The sequence below is a fragment of the Pararge aegeria genome, chromosome 24 (genome assembly GCF_905163445.1).
Source record: "Pararge aegeria chromosome 24, ilParAegt1.1, whole genome shotgun sequence".
NCBI lineage: Eukaryota > Metazoa > Arthropoda > Insecta > Lepidoptera > Nymphalidae > Pararge > Pararge aegeria.
The window spans coordinates 2,817,869-2,841,631 of record NC_053203.1 but is presented as its reverse complement, the minus strand read 5'-3'; the positions used below and the strand labels follow the sequence as shown (position 1 = coordinate 2,841,631).

Here is a 23,763-nt window from a genome sequence, read left to right as displayed (position 1 = left end):
TCAGATGTTGCTAGGTCCGAGGAGTATGGTGGATGCGACAGAATTTCCTCTAACATGATCTTGACAGTATCGTCGTCGATCAAAGATGGCCAGAGCGTGGCTTATCAGAAAGGTCGAAATCACATACATGAAATTTTTCGTATCCGAAACCATCTTCTGCATGTTCTATCAGAAACTGTACCTTCACCAAACACATAAATTTCTATACGATTCTGTAGCATTTCTTCCTTGTTGGAATTCGTACAAAATACAGTGGCGTAAATGAACTTTGTCGGTAGCCATGGGTACACGATCGCGTCTCACTAAATACTAACAAGATCTTAGTTTTAGTTCATCTGCGACGAAAATGTGTATACATTGTTAGCGATCAAAAGAGAGAGCCAAATATGTGTCCCAGGAATATGCGCATACTTGTTGAAACTGATTGTAACCAGAGCAGACAGAACTTTCCGATAGACCTATTACTAACCCTAGGCCAAAAATTAAGTTGAATGGCTGCTTAGTAAGAACGTTAAGGAAGGACAAACAAACACATTTATTACTTCATCACCGAACACCGACAGCCCCACTTATCTATCCGATCTACAGTAACTTATCTTTCGTTAACTTAAAAAATAAATACACTAACAATTGCATTCAGAAATTTGGAAGCAGAAAACGCCGCCGCACCGCGCTGCTTACGCTCGATATAGGATGCTGCTTACTACACCTAACTTAACCAATTTACTACGACAGAATACAATGCCTACTACTACTACTTGTATTCTGTCGTTAGTGAAATCGGGCATATGTCCACAAATATAGGATTAAGATTAATTTAATTATGTTAACGAAATTATTTAATAATTGTTCCTATTTATTTTACCCCACCTATTGCCACTTCAGCTTCGCAACTCGTTGGGCCATGTCAGTAACTTTAGTAAACTAATATGTAAACGGAGTTATAACCCCATTACTATGTAGTAACTCGTGTGGTAATTACGTTACCGCACGCCTTCTTAATAATGTCGGGAATTGAATCCGCTACGTAATCACTGCCTGGGTATCTTATACGAGTACTTAGTCTATCAATAGCAGAAAGTATATATGATATTCTTATAATTACAATTTTTATCATTTTTAATTATTTTTTTGCAATTTAGTGCTGATGAATGAATGAATGAATGAATTAATGAATACACTTTTATTGTACACCAAAGAAAAAAAGTAGTTACAAAGATATAAATACATATCAAGAGAGAACAATTTGGTGGCCTTATCGCTACATAGTGGTGATGTTAGGATAGAGAATAAATGAATATACCTGTGTACATATGTACTGAATAAATTGAATTGGAAATTTTCTTAAGAAGTTCTTTTGTTAAGATAAATAGGTAAAGGACTTTTCAAGGAGTGTTAGGATGGAGAGATAGATTTCCAGCGCGATTAGAGTCTCATGTGGTAATTAAAATTCAATTTTACTTCGATACGTTTAAGGTGGCTATTCGTTTAAGCCATGAAAGCTCCCTACCCCATACATTTGCTTGGGAAATCAATTCATTGTAACAGGATACCGGCTGAAGGTATAGATATGACCGCACAACAAACTGGAAACATTCGGGCTATGAACCTGTAAATATTATAGACCTATATTTTCGTAACAAGCACGGTTTTTATAGATTTTATTTTATACTTAGGTACCTGGTGGCAAAAGGGCTAGCTAAGGGAAATTTGTGGACAAATGAAATGTTTCCAAAATAATCAACAAGTTAGTAATCAGTCATTTACTTAAATTTAACAGAGTTTTAACGAAAAGTAGCATCTTCTGCTCAAAACTAGAACAATATTAAACTTTTTTTAAAACTCGATCTTACTCTCGAAGTCGGCCTTAAGGGAGGTTAAATAGGCCTATAGTTTAAACTATCGAAAAATCAACTTATACTTTGTAAATTGGTATTTTTGAGATCAATGATCATACAAATAACCCGCATAAAATTGGCTTCTGCCCGCGACTTCGTCTGCGTGGACTTCAGAATTGTTTTCAAATTCATTCAATTGCTTCATTCGTTGACAATTTTTAATCCTACCACGGAAACTATTTGAGAGATTGGTATAGAAACTACACGTCCTTTTCCATAGCATAGGTGACATGCATACCGAATTTCAAAGCTGTCTGCCCGCGGCTTAGATCGTAAACAATTTTCAATTTTCCCTCGGGTACTACTTAAGGAATCGGGATAAAAGGTGGCCTATGTTCTTTCCTTTGTCAAAGGCTACATGCTTGCCAAATTTCATCCAAATCCGCTTAGCCGTTTTTGCGTGATTGAGTCAAAAGCATCCACACTTTCACATTTATAATATTATTGGGATAATAATGCAAATGGCACACCTGCACGGCTAGCCTGGGCATGAGACAATTATCTCCCCGGGGAAAGGATAAAAAATTATTTTCTCCCACAGCTTATCATCTCCCAGAGCACTGGCGCACATGTGGAAATAATAACAATATATCCAAGTATGTTTCTTCTTGGTATGGTGGACCGGCCGGTTGGAACTGAGGCGTACTGTAGCGTTGCTCCAATACGTGATCAATCTAGTTCAGGCCAAAACAAGTGACTCCTTTATGTTAGGGTCGATAGGTTTGCATGTACCGGATGGTTATGCCAGTGGGCGTCGTCGTCATTTGTTTGCTTTACCATGCTGCAGACCTAAATTTTTTTTTTCTTTAATATTTTTGCATGTTGCATGTTAAATCTATATCCAAAATAAAATATACTTGTCGTAGTCTTATGTTGTTGTATCAAAAATTATATAGGGGAGTGCACTGATATCTATAGTACGAGTTTTTACTCAGTTTAGGTACCAGTGATTCAACCATACATAGTACTAAGCTATGATTTCTGTCACAATTTAATAATCGTGTGAATAAATGATTTTATTATTATATAAATTGACCACGCACGCCCCACTGACTCGTGCACTACGCTTGCTCAATGACCTACCTCGTAGTAATTCGGTAACTCTCTAATAACATTTTAATTTCCAAAAGCAAATTAAAATGTTATTAGATATCTAAGATATTAATTATATGTTTGAATGTTTTGTTTATATTATTATTTTGAATTAGAATTTTTGGTTATTGTTATTATTGTTTTATTTTATTTATTTTTAATCTGAATGATATAATTGTAATAATAAACGGAAGTAAACTTCTCCTATTCTCTATATAGGTCTCTTTTTTCATCGGAGAAGGGGTATTAAAGAATAGAACCACCACGATGCTCCATTGTCGGGCGGGCTTTGACCATTTTTATCACAATATATTAGTTAATAACTCATACTGTGATACAAATCTTGAACAGCTTATCGTGCACAAGAAGGCTCAGACTAAACCATTTTCCTAATTCCGGACCGATACTGAGAATTTCTAAACAAAAAACCGACATCTTATTATTTTTGGCCCTACCAGAAACCGAATCCAGGACCTCGTATGCGTAATCCGTTGAACTTATTAACCAGCTCAGCAATTTAAATAGTCCAGGTAATATGAAAATAACTACTTTTCTCCTAGCTCATATGTATACGGCGTTGTTAAAGGAAGGTTTATTAAAAAGTTAATGTTTTTTTTTATGGCGAAGTTGAATGCAAGCGTGTCCGCTTTCATCTCGAATATTATGTAAAATGTTCAGGAGTTGTATGAGGTACTTTTAATTAAGTTAGGTACTTTTATAAAGAAGCTGCGTATTACATGAGGTTTGACGGCCGATTGGCGCAGTTTGTAGCGACCCTGCTTTCTGATTCCAAGGCCGTGGGTTCGATTCCCACTACTGGAAAATGTTTGTGTGATAAGCATGAATGTTTTTCAGTGTCTGAGTGTTTATATGTATATTACTATTTATTTATGTATATTATTCATAAAAATATTCAGCAGTCATCTAAGAACCCATAACACAATCTACGCTTACTTTGGGGCTAGTTGGCGATGTGTGTATTTATTTATTTAATCTATGTATAGTTCATCACATCGTAAAAAAAATATGCTATTCTTGAGATGAACAAAAAGTTTCATGTTCTGAGACAAGAATTCCTAGCCGTAAATATTATATTAGTTATATATATAGTATAGGGCCGTTTGATTTGCTGTCTTTTTTATTTCAGTTTCAATCTTTTTCTCAATTCATACGAACTGATCACGCCTTTATGATTCCCTTCCTTCCTTTATATCTCCGATCGGACTCAAGCCCTTTTATTTGATACCCCTATTGACAGAAGAACACTCCAGGCTAATTCACCTTTCAAAGTCCAAAGTCAAAGTTAAATATTTATTTATTTAAATAGGCACATAGATGACACTTTTGATCCGTTGATTACATAAAAAATGTGTAAGTACATAGTACTTTCTAACAAAAAAAACTAAATCAAAATCGTTTCATCCGTTCGGGAGCTACGATGCCAGAGACAGACACGTCAAATTTATAACAGCTCGTTGTTTTTGCGTTGGGTGTTAATAAAATAAAGAAAAGTAGTTCACTGACATGTGATAATAATTTATTTTACAAGTTATAAAAGTTGCAGCGCCATGCAGCACTGTTTGTGCAACAGACGAGGTTATCAGCTGATACGGACTGGGCACAATTAATTGGAAAGGCTTTTGTTATCAATAGTGCATGGACAACATGTTAAAATGTTGTGAATCATCCGTTGAAGGGTTTCTATCTAGGGAAGATGCAATAGAATTGGTTCAGGTTGATATACGTTATCAGCCTTCAAGCTTCACGCGTAAGAGCTGACACCTGTTCGTCTCACGATTCAAATCATTGGCCTAAAAATCATTAAACAATCAAGATGATTGTCTAATGATTGATGACACTGATGACAGTTTTCACTAAAGACGAACTTCAATGGCTAAATGAGTAACGCCTAATCTTAGGAGAATCATAGGCATACATCAACAGTTCACCTAATACTTAGTGATAACAATAGCTATCACCTAAGCTTGGGTGTTTTTTTTCTACAGACATCGCCTTAATTCAATTCGACTAGGCATTAGACAGCCGATCGGCGCAGTGGGCAGCGACCCTGTTTTGTGAGTCGATGGCCGTGGGTTCGATTCCTACAACTGGAAAATCTTTGTTGATGAAAATAAATGTTTTTCAGTGTCTGGGTGTTTATATTATAAATATTTATGTATATTATTCATAAAATATTCATCAGCCATTCAAGTACCCATAACACACAGGCTATGCTTACTTTGGGGCTAGATGGCGATGTGTGTAGTGTCGTAGTATATTTATCTTATATCTTTAAACGAGCAATTCTTGTATATATATAATTGGAATTTCGGACTCGGCTCCAACGACTTTCATGAAATTTAGTATACAGGGAATTTCGGGGACGATAAATCGATCCAGCTAGGATCATCCGTTGATCATTTTTAGAAAATGTCATATTATTCGTGTTTTGCGGTAATGACCTATTTGGTGCAGACGAAGTTGCACGGGTCAGCTAGTTATTATTTATAGATTAAGGCGATGGATAGGTTTAGTGAAAACGGGCATAACTCTAATGGAGACAAAAAACGCACTTTCGCAACTTAAAAGGCACTTTCGCATTAATTAGTATGATTTTATATCAATCACCACAGAACAATATTTGAAAGGTTCATACAATGTAAATATTAAAAGAAAAAATTCTTCACCACCTTCACACTTTATGTAAAGTTTATGCCAACGCAGCACATACATAACTGCGTTCAGGCATCTCTGTATACAAGTTCACTGTAATTTTTTTCGTTACAAATTTTGTTTATGATTTAAATATCATAAGCAATGGGAGCTGGTTGGCTTTTTGATTCGAAGTGACTTCATAGCAATTTTTGTGAATGCACGATAATGAGAGTAGGCGATGTTTAGACTGTCAAATTATTTAATTCTATACATTAAAACTGACAAACTTAGGTGCATAAGCCTGTTTCTTCAAAAGCCACACTGCCGAAGAAGCTCCAAAAATTCAGCACACGTTATGATATTTTTGACCCAGTGGTCCAGTATATTGGTAGAGAAAAGTTGCGTGCACCTTCTACCTTCTCCCTCTTGATGGGCCACGTTACTAGGTTACTTATCTATGATTCTATCGATAAGAGACAACACGATCGGCAGTCGATGATTGCTGATCGCGAAAATGTGGCGCGTCTGTGTGATATCCATACTTATCGCGAGTAAGTATAATTTGTCATTTATGATCGATTGCTTCATGGTGTCCTTAGTGCATTAAGTGTTGTTCTAACTTACTCTTAGGTTTGTAAAAATTAACATGTTTGGTATGTGCCTATATGAATATAAGGGTATGGAGCGGTTCATCGTACCGACAGTAACTTCGTAAGTTTAAATTCTTAATGAACATAAAACTTAATTTGCTGTACTCCGCAAAAAGCTATAGAATCGGAACGGTGCAATTTATATAACTTCAATCTTTATACTCTGTGGACTATCTACGCTCCGACGCCGGAGCATTCTTGCAAGATTTTGTGTTTGAAATTAAAAGTTAACACTTTCTGTTTCATAATCATCTTCATCATCATTTCAACCCATTACCGGCCCAGTACAGGGTACGGGTCTCCTCTCAGATTAAGAAGGGGTTAAGGCTGTAGTCCACTACGCTGGCCCCGAGCGGATTGGTGGACTCCAGACACGTTTAAGAACATTATGGAGAACTCTCAGGCATGCAGGTTTCCTCACGATGTTTTCTTTCACCTTAAACCTTAAACCTTTCAGTCGAAGTCCTACCCACTGAGCTAACACCGGTTCGGTTCGGTTCGGTTCGGTTTTCGGTTTAGCTTGTATTTTGTTTGTACAGATAATCCTGTTCAAGGAGTATAGCAAATTAAGCTTATTGATTGTTAGTATATCATGGAATTTCTTTATTCTTTATTTAATAACGGATCCAATAGTCATTCCACTCGAGAAAAATAGTTTCCTCGAGTTAACCCGATTAGATCATAATATTCATTATTACTTATTAATGAATACTAGACTTTATCAAAATTGTGTTATGGTCCAATTTGTTTCTACTTATTTATTTTGCATTATAACATATAGATACAATATAGAGTATCTACGTATACTTCTTCCACTCTAAATGAAAGCAATTTAGATTAGATTCGCCATTCAAGTGTCGTAGATGGGTTTTCCAAAATACTAAGCATAGTGATAAATGTTTGTGACATCACCACCAACCATAATCTCAAAGGTGAACATCTAAGATAATTCACTGGACCTGAGTCTTCATCATCATCACCATATCAACCGATACGTCCACTGCTGGACATAGAACAACATAAACATCTTTCGTCCAGAGTACCAAATTCCACGGTTATGTGCCGCTTGGGTCCAGCCGCTACCTGCGACGCGTTAAATGTCGTCTGTCCACTTATCAGTACAGGGCTGCCATTCCAGCACTTCGGGACCTATGTGCCCCGCCCATTGCCACTTCAGCCTCGCGACTCCTTGAGCTATGTCGGTAGCTCTGGTTCTACGGATCTCCTAATTCCTGATTTGAAATCCCAGCATAGCTCTCTCCATCGCCCGCTGAGTGACTCTGAGCCTTCTCATGAGGCCCTTAGTTGGCGACCATGTTTCGGAACCATTTGACAGCCGGTTAGCGCAGTGGGCAGCTATCCTGCTTTCTGCGTCCAAAGCCGTGGGTTCGATTCCCACAAGTGGAAAAAAATGTTTGTGTGAAAAATTGTTTGTGTTGCTGGGTGTTTATCTGTATATTATAAGTATTTATGTGTATTATATTCATAAAAATATTTATCAGTCATCTACCCACAACACAAGCTACGCGTACTTTGGGGCTAGATGGCGATGTGTGCGTTGTCGTAGTATATAAATTTCTTAAAATGCGCATCAATAGCCTATAACAGTCCACTGCTGGATTAAAGGCGTCTCTGAACGGGAGGGTTTGCCCATAATCCCCACGCTGGGCAGACAGGTTTGTGGTCGCGGTAGAGTAGTAGTAGTAGTAGCACAGAGAACGCATTAAAACGCACATAACTCCGAATAGCTAGAGGTGTGTAACGGAACGAACTTGGTACCAGTGACGGGGAAGCTGAAGTCCAAACCACTAGGCTATCACATACATAAAACTATTACCAGTGGCGTGCACAGGGTTTGCATAAAGAAGGAAGATTGCATAAAATTTAAAAATCCTTCCTCTTTATGAGTAATACAAAGATTTTAGGGTATGCAGTGCTTTTGTGCATATACGAAGTGCACGCAACTGACTATTACCGGCCCACAACAGGGCACGGGTCTCCTCCCAAAGTTTAAAAAGATTAGGTCCAAGTCCGCCACACTGGCACAGTGCGGAATGGTGGTTACGATGCATTATTACATTAGCCATAATATGCAGGTAGGTACCTATTAGCTATTTAAATAATAACCTATGATTGTTTTAATTGTCTAATTTGACAATTTTTTTGAATTTGACAGATTCTAAATCCGTTTACCAATGTGCTACCAGAAGCTAGACTTTAAAAATAACGATTTATTATATTATACCTTCTGGGAAAATTTGCCTGAATAGTAATCGCGGAATGTCTACGTGTATAATTTTATCCACAGCACTGCACGCGCAGGATACAATTCTTACGTCCGACCTGTCGACCGCTGTGGAAGACCCCAGCACGAGGATCATTGGTGGCAACGCTACCACGATAGACAAATATCCCTTCGCGGTGCAGGTACTTTTTTCTTTTACCACTAGTACGATATATGTCTGTTAAAAACCAAATTACAGGCACATACGCTTAAGGTTGACGACCTCCATGGCGCAGCGATGAGCGGTGGTTTTAAGTTTCAAATCCCGGGTTCAAAATTTAAAAAAAATAATAATTTTAGAATTTTTGTGATCTGGTGAGAGTTTTTGGGCATATCTTCCATTGATGTATTTTCAAAGCAGGTTATTGATACTTCTCCACATTACCCTATACTAGACTGTTGTACTCCGCAGATCCTGTACAACTCCCAGCTTTCCTGCGGTGGCTCTCTGATCACTCGCCGGCATGTCCTGTCGGCCGCGCACTGCTTCGTGGCCACGTAAGAACTATTCAAACTTATTGTTTTATTCTTTGACGCTTATCTGCATAAGTAGGTATTGGCCGATTGGCGCAGTTTGCAGCGACCCTGCTTTCTGAGTCCAAGGCCGCAGGTTCAATTTCCACTACTGGAAAATGTTTGTGTGATGAGCATGAATGTTTTTCAGTGTCTGGGTGTTTATTATTCATAAAAATATTCATCAGTAATCTTAGTACCCATAACACAAGCTACGCTTACCTTGGGGCTAGATGGCGATGTGTGTATTGTCGTGGTATATTCATTTATTTATTTATGTATTGCGTCATTCTTAAACCCATCTGGCTCTATGGTATTCAGGTATGGAGTACTGAGTAATCTAAAATTCTGTCCATTCAAAGAGCCCAAAATAGAATCCTCACAATGATTGCTAATGCTTCTTGGGTTACACGCAAAACAGAGTAACAGTAATCGATGAAATTAATAGATATAGCCCTAATTATCCGGGTCGCTTGGTAAAATCCACTCCACTGGCACACAGCTTACAGACTGTGAACGCATATCAGCAGACCATTACTTACTCAGTCTGTGAAAGAATGAGACGCGTTTATACACATCATCACTTCTAGATTTAGTGGAAGAATAAATTTAACTAAATCTTAACTGTATTACCTATTACTATCTTCCTGTAGAAACGGCCAGCAAGTTAGCCCCGTATACTTCAGCGTCCGAGTCGGATCAACGTATCTAAATACTGGTAAGTATCTACCAACCTTACCTACCCGGTCGATATTTTAAAAGCCTACAATATTGCTCAACTAATGTTATCTCTACAGCAGAAACAATTTTTCAAATCGGACTGGCAGTTCCTGAGATTTACGCGTTTTTATTCAGCTCTATAATCTACCTATATCTATACTTATCTATAATTAAACTGCAACTGGACGATTTTGATACATTTTATATTTTTTTGAAATTTTGTTCGGGCTTATAATATCTATATAGAAAATCTGATTTTTATTTAATTTTTGTCCGTCTGTCTGTTAAAGCATCTCGCGGAAATTACTGAACTGATTTAAATGCAGTCTGGTATACTTATCGCTGCTATCTGGGTTAATACTTGAGAATATTTTCATCCCGAAAAATAAAAGGGTTCCTTCTGGATAGACAATGATAGATTTGATCGATGTTAAACCATAACTCTGTAACTAAACCGATTTTAATGAAATTTCTGATGGAAAGATAGTATAAGTTTAGCTGTGCCCGTAAAGATATGATGAATATTAAAGCAGATAAGTAGAGAACAAAACTCAGCAGAAGCAGCGACCCTGTCACATGCAACTCAGAAGAGGGCGTAACCGCTAAGACTTCATAAAAAATGGTGGGAACCTTTTGAGTCAACTTAGAGTACGTTGTGGACTTTTAATTTAAAAATTAGTGTAAACCTTTTCACACAGTGTAATTAAGTATACCTAACGATAATTTAGACACAGGAATTAGGTTTTGTTTAGAATTACCATATTTTAAACGAATACTTATACGTTTCTGATACGTGCCGCTAAAGTTTGGAACGCTCGGTGTTTCGTGATTCTTGAATGCGTTCAAGGTAAGAGTGAATAAGCATTTTCTAGGCAAGCGCGCTCCAGCATCAATGCTTTATATCAGGCATGATTGTTGTCAAGCGCAAGTCTATCTAGTTTAAAAATAAAATCCAATATCAAGTCTATCTTATACTCATCATCATTAACAACCCTTAAGAGGCAACACTAGCCCAATCTTCGACTTCACTTTCGGGGTCCAAGTTCGAATCCCAGCACACACCTGTTTTTCTAAGTTATGTGCGTTTTACCTCAATTAAAGTTCTAATCACTAGGCTTCCACTAGGCACCGCTTCCTTTTTATTAATTTATCTATATTCTTATAATTATATATATTCCATTTTATAAATCCCGATTTATCTATTCCAGGTGGTACAATACACGCGGTGTCTGAAGTCATAGTCCACAGGTCCTACAATACACCTGTCCGGGACTACGACATCGCTGTAATGACTCTAGCGACAAGAGTCACGCTGTCCAGCTCAGTCGGCACGGTTTACATACCCGTAGCCGACGCGGTGGTCGCAGACTACGCGCTGGTCACCACTGTGGGGTGGGGCAGGACCAACGTAAGGTTTTTTTGAAAAGTATGTAATAAAGGCCTATAAACAGAGCCCACTTCGCAGGGCATATAAGGAGAACGTCCTGTAAAGTGCCGCCTAATATCAATTCGAGGCGTAGGTTTGATGCCTCACGTGACTGTAATTACACCGGCATCCTTAACATCGGAACACAGCGTTTCAGCAATGCTACTTGGCGTCATAAATAAGAATGGTAGTACTACCCCCTACGAGCTCTGTCACCGAAAGCACTAAAACTACTAAAAAGTTTGTCTATGTTCTACTAAGCTATGTAAACATTATACATTTTCAATTTTTCAAGAATTTCACTAAAGCAGTAGTAAAATTAATTTTTTGACGACTTGGTTGTAAAAAGTTCTTTTTGTTTCTTACGCAAAACTTAATTGGGCTTTATTGTACCTATATGTAAAACACACACCGGCGCAAGTAAAAAACGCACTTACTCCGAAAAGTTAAAAGGCCGGAGCTCTAACTCGGTCCTCCCGAAAGGGAAGCTGATGCAATAGAATTAAGAACATACATAACCCATTATTGCATGCCCCGCGCACTTCTTAACCCACACCCGCTGAATGTTGCTAGCTCACAAACTTTTCCCATATCATGGTGAACTGTCAACTGCTTAATGGAATAAAGTGATTAATCGCCTGTTCGTGAAACACTACTAAAGTGGAGTGGTTTTTACGTGCTACAATATTAATCGTGTATACGGATTCTGAATGTTCTTAATTCTATTTAGTAATTTGTAGTGATAAGTATTAATATCTAATAGCTGAGATCGAGTCACGGAGCTAAGGTTAAAAGGACATAAAAAGTGTTTGTACCAACACTTGGAGTAATTGTCAATTTTATAAATTTAAAATGCATATGCTTCAGGCTGATGTAAAAGCCAAATACTTATTTTGGCATCGACGGTAGCAGAGCCGTAGCTTAATTGGTTAAAGCGCCCAGGCCGCGATTGCCAGAGAGTCGCAATTTAGATCGAAACTGCAACGTTTCCTACTAGATGGCGCTACAGTCGCTATAAGACTGATGTGAAAGTCATATACTAATTTCGGCTTCAACGGTTAGAGAGCCGTAGCTTAATTGGAGAAAGCGCTCAGGCCGCGATTGCCAGAGAGTAGCAGGTTCAAATCCTGTCGGTTCCGAAAATTTTTATATGTATTTTTAATTTTGTAAAAATTGATAATTCCTCCAAGTGTAGGTAAAAACACTAATAAAAATGATAAAAAAACAATCGCAATTTATATTTATAAAATTGACAAAATTTTTATACGCATTTTAAATTTATAAAATTGACCAAAAAGTTGTTCACAGTCGACAGTGTCACAAGCATCGTCGGTGCTGAACGAGGTTCAGATCTACACCGTGAACCACTCGGTGTGCGAGGCGCGCTACGCCTATTTGCAGGAGATCACCGGCGACCCCTACCCAATCTCAGACAACATGCTGTGCGCCGGCCTCATCGACGAGGGAGGTAGGGCATATCAAATACCCCATTGTAATGAAACTTCTTTTGAATCATTGTACTTTTAAACTCGATAAAACTTAAATGCGTGTATAAAGAAAGACACACAAATGTATGACAAATAATGATGTAGAATACATTACATATTTATTTCCTAACTAGTTGCCCGCGACTTCGTCTGCGTTTGATTTTGTTTTTTGATGTGGCATTAAATTTAGTTGGTTACAATACTTATTTTGCCATAATAAATTTCCTAAAAGTGCCAATTTTGTCATGAAAAATGTCCGTCTCGTGTAATATGCTATGTTAACTTACACCTTGATAACCCATGTCGTTGTGTGAACCAGGCAAGGACGCGTGCCAAGGCGACAGCGGTGGGCCGCTGGTCCGCGGCAACGTGCTCGTGGGCGTGGTGTCGTGGGGCTGGGGCTGTGCACAACCGGTGTTCCCCGGTGTGTACACGCGGGTGTCCGCCTTCACCACGTGGATTAATAGCACGGTAAGGAAACAATGAGGATAGCCTTATCGTAGGCACGATACGATTTTATACTTATTCCATTGCGTGAAAGTTAAATACGATTTGTATGGAATCGAAAGAGCGCCATCTATTTACAATACCGGGAAACCGTAATGTTACTAGATGGTGATCACTAGATGGCGCTTGCAGTTAACTTTATAAATTACGATACTTGATCTGCATTTTCTAAATCTGTCACCTATATACCAACACAATACACTGCATACAATAATGGCTGAACGAGGACTCTGTATATTCTTAATTCAATGCGTATAATTTATAATTTCTTCAATCTTTATACTGAATAACATACCCACCGCGTCAAATCTCCCGCCCACGCTACTCCTTCATATGCTGGCTCCTCTGGGTCGTAGCTTCCTCAAGAATTATGAAATAGAATGCAAATACTTTTTAGTAGATTAGAGAGTTCAAACAAATAAAGAAATTCTTTAGTTTATTATCAATATAGAGTATTGATACTGTAAATCACAATGTCCTCTTCTTCCTTACTGAAAATGTTGCCGAAACTGGTCGAGCCCTTCCCACAGTAAAAATTATGACCTTGTATGTAAAATCTACTAAGTATCTCTACCGTATTTGTTCTCTGGTTGTATTTGTCCCGTTAATTTTTCAGTTCCGAACATTAGCCCGCAGAAACAGACGTAAAACCGTGCGTGTGGGTTTTTTATCGACGCCATTTAGTGCACGCAACTTGCACTCCATAAAAGTATAAAAGCACTGCCTGTCCAGGGATTTTAATCGATAATCATTCCATGGCATTTGTATCTAGATTAACCAAATCAGTAATATAAAGTGGATACCGTTTGGAGTTGATGTAATCAGAACATTCACGTATCATATTTATTGTTGTTGATAGTATTTGATAACACTGAATTTGTGTTATTCGCTATCTTTAGATGTGATCGATACAGACAATTAGCATAATACTTGATAAATTGATTTAAAAGATTACATCTTTGATTTTGATGTATTGGACGTGTTATTTAATTGACTTATTAAATAAAATAAGCAATTATATATCATTGGTTCTTTAATGAAGATAATGACTGAAGAAACTAAACAGGCATAATATAACAATAATAAATATACTACGACAATACACACATCGCCATCTACCCCCAAATTATGGGTACTAATATGACCGATAAATAAATTTATGAATAATATACAGAAATACTTATGAAATACAGATAAACACCCAGACACTGAAAAACCTTCATGTTCATCACACAAACATTTTCCTGTTGTGGGATTCGAACCCACGGCCTTGGAATCAGAAAGTAGGGTCGCTGCCCACTGCGCCAATCGGCCGTCAAATATCAAGGAAAAAATTGAAACATTTATTTAAAAGAGATTATGAGTGCAGGCGGCTTCGTCCGCTGTATTAGTCATCCTCATAAAATCCACCACGCTGGCTCAGTGCGGATCGGTGGACTATTTGACCTTTTATTATTATAAGCCTAGTTAACATAGTAAAGAAGCAATTACACAATAACCTATCCCATTTCGGGGCAATGGCCTCCCAGTCTCTTCCAGGTTTGGGAATTTGAGGAGTTCTGGGCCTGCGTACTCTACAGTATCGTCTCTCCATCTACAGATTCTTCCTCTCTTTCTCGTATTATATTTCGGCCACCATGCAGTAACTTCTCCCCAGGTAGTCTGGAGGAGATCGCTTCAAGCGATAAGGCCGCCTTTGCGCATATATATTTATTTACCTATTGTTTTGTTTGATCTGTTTTTTATTCTGTATGTGCAATAAAGACTTTCTATCTATCTTCTGTAGTCCACATATTGTCCTTTCTTCGTATCACGTTTTCAGCCCATTTATTTTTTATAGGCATTGTTACTGTGGCCAGTAATGGGTAGATATGATGATGATAATAGGTCATATAAAGTGACAATAAAATAAATGATAAGTGCTAAAAATATATCTACATATAAAAAACATTTTACATACTAACACATAGATAATTTTAAAATAAATTACTTAGATAAATAAATATATATGTTACGACAATACACACCGCGATCTAGCCCCAAAGTAAGCGTAGCTTGTGTTATGGGTACTAAAATCTTCTTCTTGCGGTGCCTCTCCAACTAGCGAAGGTTGGCAGTCAGCTTCGTAAATTCTTGTGTATCTTTCGCGAGGCGAAATAATTCTGCTGCACTCGCGATTCCAGTCCACTCTCTGATATTACGAAGCCAGGACTTTTTTCTGCGACCAACGCCTCTTCTTCCTGCAACCTTTCCCATCATAATAAGTTGAAGGAGATCATATCTCTCGTGCCTTAGCACGTGCCCCAGATATGCAACTTTTCTGATCTTGATGGTGTGCAAAAGTTCACGCCTCGCGGTTGACGCGTCGCAGAACTTCCTCATTGATTGACATTGAGAGTCCAACTATAGTCGTAAAAATGTAATAGGCCCGTTTTGACATTTGTCATCGCGACGTAACTAGTTATGGAACCATAAGACTCGGGACTCGATACTCACGATAAATCAATTCAAGTTTGTATCAGTACTTGATTGATATTATTATGTATTGTAAAGTGTTCGTTCGTTCAAAGTATTCCTTTAACTTCATAACCAATACGCGTGACTGGCTGTTGATTATACGTCTACTTTTCAACATGTTGAAACAGAGTAAGTACTATATACCTAACAACAAACACAAAAATCGAGTCAAATCACTATGTTTAAATTAATGTCCAAAATAGAAGAGCCATAGTTAACCTAATAGTAAACAATATAATATATCAAATCAACAACAAATCAAAATAGTCAACTTTACAAGATGAGGAACGAAAAACTGCGCAGTGCGCGCGGGGACGCTTCAGTCATGTGCCGCTTGGTCAGATACATCAACTCAGACTCTTTATTTAGAACCTATTTTGAGAACCAAGCTCATTCTTTGCAGTAAAGATAACTACACAATATTTAATTTCGATATTCAGTAAAAAAATGGTTACAGCTCTAGTATAAAAAAAAAAAGACTGAGAACGTAACTGTTTTCGGAACGTTTCGCAACTATTATAAATTACATGCTACTATGAAGTAAGCGCAAAAATAATACTCGCAATATATTCTTTCATATTATTTCATCATCATCATCACATCAACCGATAGACGTCCACTGCTGGACATAGGTCTTTTGTAGGGAGTTCAAAGTTCCACGATTCTGAGCCGCTTGGATCCAACGGCTACCTGCGACGCGCTTAATGTCGTCTGTCCACCTCGTTGGGGGTCGACCAACGCTGCGCTTACCAGTACGGGGCTGCCATTCCAGCACCTTGGGACCCCAACGTCCATCCTTTCTCCGAACTATGTGTCCGGCCCATTGCCACTTAAGCTTCGCGACTCGTTGAGCTATGTCGGTAACTTTGGTTCTTCTACGAATCTCCACATTTCTGATTCGATCGCGTAGAGATACTCCGAGCATAGCTCTCTCCATCGCCCGCTGAGTGACTTCTGTAGAAGGCTTAGCCTTCTTATGAGGCCCACAGTTAACGACCATGTTTCAGAGCCATAGGTCATCACTGGCAACACGCACTGTTCGAAGACTTTCGTCTTCAGGCACTGAGGGATTTTTGACGAAAAGATGGCACGAAGTTTCCCGAACGCTGCCCATCCGAGTTGGATTCGGCGGTTCACCTCCTTCTCGAAATTGGACCTACCTAACTGGATCGTGTGTCCGAGGTATACGTATTCGTCAACAATTTCGAGTGCAGTGTTCTCAACGATTACTGGTTGAAGCGGAACATGAGCATTAGACATAATCTTCGTCTTGCTCATGTTCATTCGTAGGCCAACCTGTTGAGAAGCTCTGCTGAGGCCATTGAACATCGTATTTAGGTCTCCCAGAGTCTCTGCCATTATGACTACATCGTCGGCAAACCGAAGTTGAGTGATGTACTCGCCGTTAATGTTGATGCCAAGTCCGTTCCAATCCAGAAGCTTAAAGATGTCCTCCAACGCAGCGGTAAATAGTTTCGGGGAGATAACATCTCCCTGTCGCACGCCTCGCTGCAATTGGATTGGTCTCGTAGTCTGATCCTGTATACGAACTGACATAGTGGCGTTTTTGTACAAACACTGCAACACTTGGATATACCGGTAGTCAATTCGGCATCTCTGCAGTGACCTAAACACAGCCCAAGTTTCCACCGAATCAAAGGCTTTTTCATAGTCCACAAACGCTAAGCAAAGTGGCCGGTTATACTCTTCAGTCTTCTGTATAACCTGCCGCAGCGTATGAATGTGGTCTATGGTACTAAAGCCCTTACGGAAACCGGGAGGCTGGAAGTCATCAAACCTACGAGCGAGACGATTCGTAATGACTCTCGAAAACAGCTTGTAGACATGACTCAGCAGCGAGATGGGTCTGTAATTCTTCAACAAGGTATTATCACCTTTTTTGAAGAACAGAACCACCACACTCCTGTGCCATGCCTCTGGCGTTGTGCCTTGGTGAATAACGGAATCAAACAATCGCTGAAGGACTTTCAGTATCGGTTTTCCACCTGCCTTCAGGAGTTCTGCCGTTATTCCGTCATCACCCGGCGCCTTGCCATTTTTAAACTGCTTGAGAGCCACACTAATCTCGTATAGGCTGACGTCTGGGATATCTTCGGTATAGTGTCGAGTTAATTTGGCTCTAGGATCCTTAGCCAAATCTTCAACAGGCGTCTGTACTGTGGTGTACAACTGTCCATAAAAGTTCTCAACATCACCCAAGATCTCAGGTTTGGAAGAGACAAGATTACCATTATTGGTCTTCAGTCGCATCAACTGGCTCTGACCGATAGACAGATCTCTAGCGAACACTTTAGAGCCTCTGTTTTGCTCGATGGCATTTTTAATACGTATCTGTATTGAAGTGCCGCATATCACGAGTCTGTGATTTAGAGATCTGCCTATTAATCCGCCGGTAAGCGGACGCGTCTGCTGTAGACTGTAGTCTCATCTCTTGCCTCTCCGTCATAAGCTTGAGTGTATTGGTTGAGAACCTATTGGCCTTGTTTCTACGGTGGGTCTTGTAGAATTTGGACCCGACTGTTTGGACAGTTTCCACTAGCCTGTTGTTCAAATCGTCCACAGTGTCGCAATCTGCTAGGCAACCGAACCGGTTCTGTAGTTCTAGTTGAAAGCTCTCGGGGTTTTGAATATGGGCACGAGTAGGCCGGAGTGTAGACTTCACCAGTCTGACTCTTTCAAGTTGAACGTTTATACTCAATGTGCCTCTTACCATACGGTGATCACTTCCGGTTTTAACCCTGTTGATCACAGAGACATCATTGAATACATGCCGTTTGGTCGACATGATGAAGTCGATCTTGTTTCTCGTGGAACCATCGGGGCTTATCCAGGTCCATTTCCTGTGTGGCCGCTTCTTGAAGAAGAAGTTCATCATATAAAGGCCCTCCTTCTCCATGAAGTCAGCCAACATTTGACCCCTGTGGTTCCGTTGCCCATACCCAAATTGCCCCACCCTCAACTCTGAACCAGTTCGCTCGCCAAGCTTCGCGTTGAAATCCCCCATCACAATATTGTAGTAGGTGTTCGAGGCATGTATGGCTTTTGAAATGTCCTCATACAAAACCTCTACATCCTCGTCTGGGTGTGCCGAAGTCGGCGCGTATACCTGTATGACCTTCAACGAATACCGTTAGGTAATTCTAAGTATAAGGTATGCTACCCTGCTCGACACACTTTCGACTTTTACAACATTGTTGACGAGAGACTTGTGGACGATAAACCCGACACCACCCTGTGACTGTTGGTCACCCTCCCGGTAGTAAAACAAGTTGCCGGATTCCAAGATTATCGAGTCCTCCCCCTCTCGCCGGACTTCAGACAATCCTATAATATCCCAGCGCAACTTGCTCACCACTTCTTCCAGCTCAATCACCTTTCCATCGGTCCTCAACGTGCGTGCGTTGTATGTTGCCAGGTCAAGTCGTCGGGGTTGGCAGCGGAATCTCTGCCGGAGATTCTTAACACCCCTTGCCCCGCCGTTACCATAACCGCTGCCAGAGCCAGGAATAGCGGGGCCGCCGGGAACTAGGGGCTGTGGTTTTTTTCTCCTTCCCATTAAAGATATGCCCGATAATGACCACGCTGGGCAGGCGGGTTGGTCATCGCAGAGCTAGACTGATCGCCCCGGCGTCGCTGCTGCCCGACACCGGTCTGTGCCATTTGTTCAGCCTAGCCAATTTGAAGTGGTTATACCGCCACTTGTCGGTAGCCAGAGCCTCGTCGGTTAAACGGCAGGGTGCACCACGTGCAGGTGAGGTTGGCAATTTGGGAGGCTGACTGGTACTAGCCACGCCCACTTACACCCCGTCCCCGTCATATTATTTAACGTCCCAAAAAAATTTGGGTATTTTTTAAAACACTGTATGTAATTTATTTTTATTTTATTGTTTCTTACAGTTTCGTTCCAAGTTACATTCTATGGTCTTGCACAAATGTCAAAACGGGCCTATTACATTTTTACGACTATAATGGCTAACATACGTCTGAATGTCCACATCACCACAAATGCTTCTATGCGTTTCCTGAGGTCTTCTTTAATAATTCAAGCCTCGCATCCATATAGCAGTATGGGCCAGATGTAACAACGCAGGAGTCGCATGCGCAAAGGGATCTTAAGTCTGCGGTTGCAGAGTACTTTTATCATCTTGGTAAAGGTACTTCTAGCTATTTCAATCCGAGACCTAATTTCTTGATCACTGCTCCAGGTATCATTAAGCCACGTACCTAAATATTTATAATTTCGCACTCTCTCAACTTTTTGGCCTGCTACTGTGATGTCAATGTTATCTACTTTATTTTTAGATATATGACCATGAACTTGGTCTTCGAGATGTTCATCCTAAGACCAGCAGGTACTAAAATGGCTGATGAAATTTTTTATGAATTAATTACTTATAATATACAGATAAACTAAACACCCAGACACTGAAAAACATTCATGTTCATCGCACAAACATTTTCCAGTTGTGGGAATCGAACCCACGGCCTTGGACTCAGTAAGCAGGGTCGCCGCCCACTGCACCAATGGGCCGTCAAATAATAAATAATAATAAAGTAACAAATGTATATATTTTGCCCTTTTCCGGGATAAAAAGTACATTTACCCTAACTTGCGTCGCCCGGGGCCCATGGACACGTCGTTTGATGTTATTATGACGAGCCAATGTTACAGGTATCCGGGGTGCCGCAAGCTCGGATCAACGCGGCGGTTTCGGTGCAACTAAACCTGATTATAGTCACCGTTGCACTTATATTTGTAAGTAATAAGAAGGCTTCGCTTTAAATGCCTTTTAAAGAAAAAATTTACATTAATTTCCAGAAATATATGAACTTTTGAAACGTCAACTCTGTGTACTCTACTACCGGTTCGGAAGCGAGATTTTACAAAGAAGCCGACAAGAAACTCAGCAGTTGCTCAAATTAAATTCAAATTGTCTTTATTCATGTAGGCCTATCACAGATAGGTATCTGTGATAGGCCTACATGAAGCGTTCATACATATTTGTGATAACTTCGTTAGCCTTAAACCTAAAGCTACGAGGGTTAAAAACGCGCCCTGGTCTTAGAGCCCACAACCAACTAAGCCAGGTATTTTTTTTGTTATCACCATCTTACAGTGAAATCTTTTATTATAGTTCTGAGAATTCGTTTTGTTTTGATCTTTAAATTCATAACAATAAGAATAAAGTAATTTGTAACTATAGCATTACCACGACTGTAAACTAATAGTACCAATAATTAGCTTTTGTAATCACGAGACCATCCATGGCTCGGATTTTTTCAATGTAATGATAAAAAAATATATACTTTATTTTCTAATTTTGTGTTATCTTATCTTAAATCTTTAAACGAGCAATTCTTGTATGTATATAATTGGAATCTCGGAATCAGCTCCAACGATTTTCATGAAATTTAGTATACAAGTGGCGATAAATAGATCTAGCTAGGATTCATTTTTAGAAAATGTCTTCTTATTTGTGTTTTCCGGTAATAACCGATTTGGTGCAACGAAGTTGCACGGATCAGCTAGTTAAATATTATTGAAAATAATTAACTATAGGTTATATTACAACGGAAGAAGTATTATTTTTAATATAGTCATATAACCTAGTCCACAAAATCGGTCATTTTTTTTTCCTTTTGTATGGAACCGCATATATAGTACATTGTTGATCATAGACAGGTGGAGGGGAGGAGTAGAAATGAAAGCACCCAATCAGGATATCACATATGAATATTTAATTAATTAACGTAACGTTGTAATGATATAGTATAGTATAGATATAGTGTAGGTGTATGGTACAGTACGCTACAGGAGGTACGTCACAATAAATATAGTATAAGGTACAAGGTGACAGACGCCGCGCCCCGTCACGAGCGCGCGCCGCGGACGCTCACCAGCACCAGCTGCCGGCACAGCGCTGCAACACAACAACACAACACATTGCTCTGTGGTCGCCGACAGGGGCACATAGAAACCAGTGGCGTGCACTTCACACATGCGCAAAAGCGCTGCCTACCCTAACATTTTTATATAACTGGCAACAGAGGAGGATTTTATTCCATTTTAATGCTCTATGTTTACTCTGGTCCAAATTCCTGTGCACGCCACTGATAGAAACCTTAATTTTAAATGTCCTTTGGCACTTTAAGAATAGAAAAAAAATGTCGACGGATGTCGGCTCCCTGCGGCCGACCACTACGCGTACTCGAATGACTGCGAGTCATAAATTTTTGTTTTTCATAACGGCGTACACTAGTTGTTTTGGAGCTTAACAGTTTAAAAATTAAAACAAATTCGCTAACTGTTACAAATGTTTTGGTATAATTCGAGTGCTCTGAGTCTCATTCGCGGCGACTTGGTTATGCGTACACAACATTTCTAGACTTGTTATTAAGATTTCTATGGAACTTTCCATACTAGTCTATTTTTAGTGTAAAAGTTATTTTAAATTCGTAAAGAAATTCTTTCAATTTATATTTTGTTGTTTTTTTTTTACTCTTATAAAATTATGAAAATATTGTAAACATTAAAAGAAACGGAATATGATAAAGAAAGAAAAAAAAACTTTCGTTCTAAATTTAATTTCCTCTTAAAATAAGTCTTTACTCAGGATCTTTTGTTCTTTTATTTTACTTCTAATTATATTTACAGATAAGATAAATGACCACGTCCAGTTTGACGTAAGAACGAAAGCAATATCTTCAACGTCCCAGGTGGTTTGCTGCAGTTACGCGGGATTTGCTCAATACCATTTAATATCGTCGTTATGAGATACGAAAAACGTAGACATTTTAAGTTAAGAACCTTTTTTTTTTCTTGGAAATTATGTATTCAAACTATGACTAGACCATTTCAACTACTAATATAATCTGTCAAGATTTCTAAAAGTGCATAATCCAGGCCTTTAAAGAATGCATTTCTGCCGCCGGTCATAGAAAACAGTTGGGATAAGCTTTTACAGCACAGTATGACTAAAAAAAATAGTTTACTTATTTATATAACAATAAAAGCACACTGTAAGTTACGGAAAAAAATCGATATCTATAAGGATATACATAGTTTTTAATAATAATCTTATTAAGTAGAGCAAAGTGTTGCAATTGAACGATATTCAAAATCCATTGAATCACCAGCTGTCAGAACGCATTCTATAATGGACCGAGTTATAGGCACGATAATATGCCAAAGGATGGAAAATTTTTAAACCTCTTTCAAAGCTTTAGTTATTTATTAGCATTTTTATATCCTTGTCACATTGTTGTGTGGCAATTTTTTCTTTCCTGTCTTATAATTTTAACAATCGTTACAATCTACTTTTTAAGTTTATTTTAAATTGAAAAAAAAACACACTTTTTTAAAATAACTTTTTTTTTTGTTTATTTTATTGCACTTGTTTTCTATATTCTTATACTTTGCACTAAAAAGTAATGAAAAGATTGTTTACATTTTAAGGCAGGTTAGAAAAAGAAAATAAATATATTATGACAATACACACATCGCCATCTAGCCCCAAAGTAAGCGTAGCTTGTGTTATGTGTACTAAGATAGCTGATGAATATTTTGATGAATATTAAACACACAAATACTTATAATATACAGATAAACGCCCATGAAAAACATTTCATGTTCATCACACAAACATTTTCCAGCTGTGGGAATCGAACCCACGGCCTTGGACTTAGGAAGCAGGGTCACTGCCCACTGTGCCAATCGGCCGTCAAAATGTATATACCTCCCTTTCAGTCACACTCATCAGCCATAAGTTAGAAAGGGATGCACAATTTACCTTTGTCCGTGAGCGCCTCGTCGATAAAGAGGTCGGCTCGCAAATCCGCGACCGCAACATCTTTCAATAATCGAGGGGGGTTGGCGCCCACAACGGATCCCCCCTCGACCCATCCGCTTCCTTCCACTTCCCGCCATTTGCCTAGCTCCTCGCTTACGGAAACCTTCAACAAAATATTGTTTATTCCTTAAATTACTGTGTAT

At 39.0% G+C, this 23,763-nt stretch overlaps 2 protein-coding genes across 5 annotated transcripts in view; one reads left to right on the top strand and one right to left on the bottom strand.

The window, feature by feature from the left end:
* The first annotated feature begins 6,132 nt into the window (after window positions 1-6,132).
* On the top strand, window positions 6,133-23,111 carry LOC120634508 (trypsin CFT-1-like). The gene is made up of 9 exons (XM_039905181.1): window positions 6,133-6,196; window positions 8,604-8,722; window positions 8,992-9,077; window positions 9,746-9,810; window positions 11,021-11,220; window positions 12,547-12,706; window positions 13,045-13,196; window positions 20,443-20,526; window positions 22,426-23,111. Exons 1-9 carry the CDS (start codon window positions 6,160-6,162, stop codon window positions 22,432-22,434), a joined length of 912 nt encoding a protein of 303 aa, XP_039761115.1. The 5' UTR covers window positions 6,133-6,159; the 3' UTR covers window positions 22,435-23,111.
* The window catches only part of LOC120634507, a 68,450-nt gene continuing 66,173 nt past the window's right edge, over window positions 21,487-23,763 (bottom strand). For all 4 annotated transcript variants that reach the window (XM_039905175.1, XM_039905176.1, XM_039905178.1 and 1 more), the window contains 2 exons: window positions 23,561-23,723; window positions 21,487-21,691 (listed from right to left, as the gene is read on the bottom strand). In XM_039905175.1, the coding sequence (XP_039761109.1) occupies window positions 21,642-21,691; window positions 23,561-23,723 (213 nt within the window). In that variant the 3' untranslated portion in view covers window positions 21,487-21,641. The remainder of the gene's footprint in view (window positions 21,692-23,560; window positions 23,724-23,763) is intronic.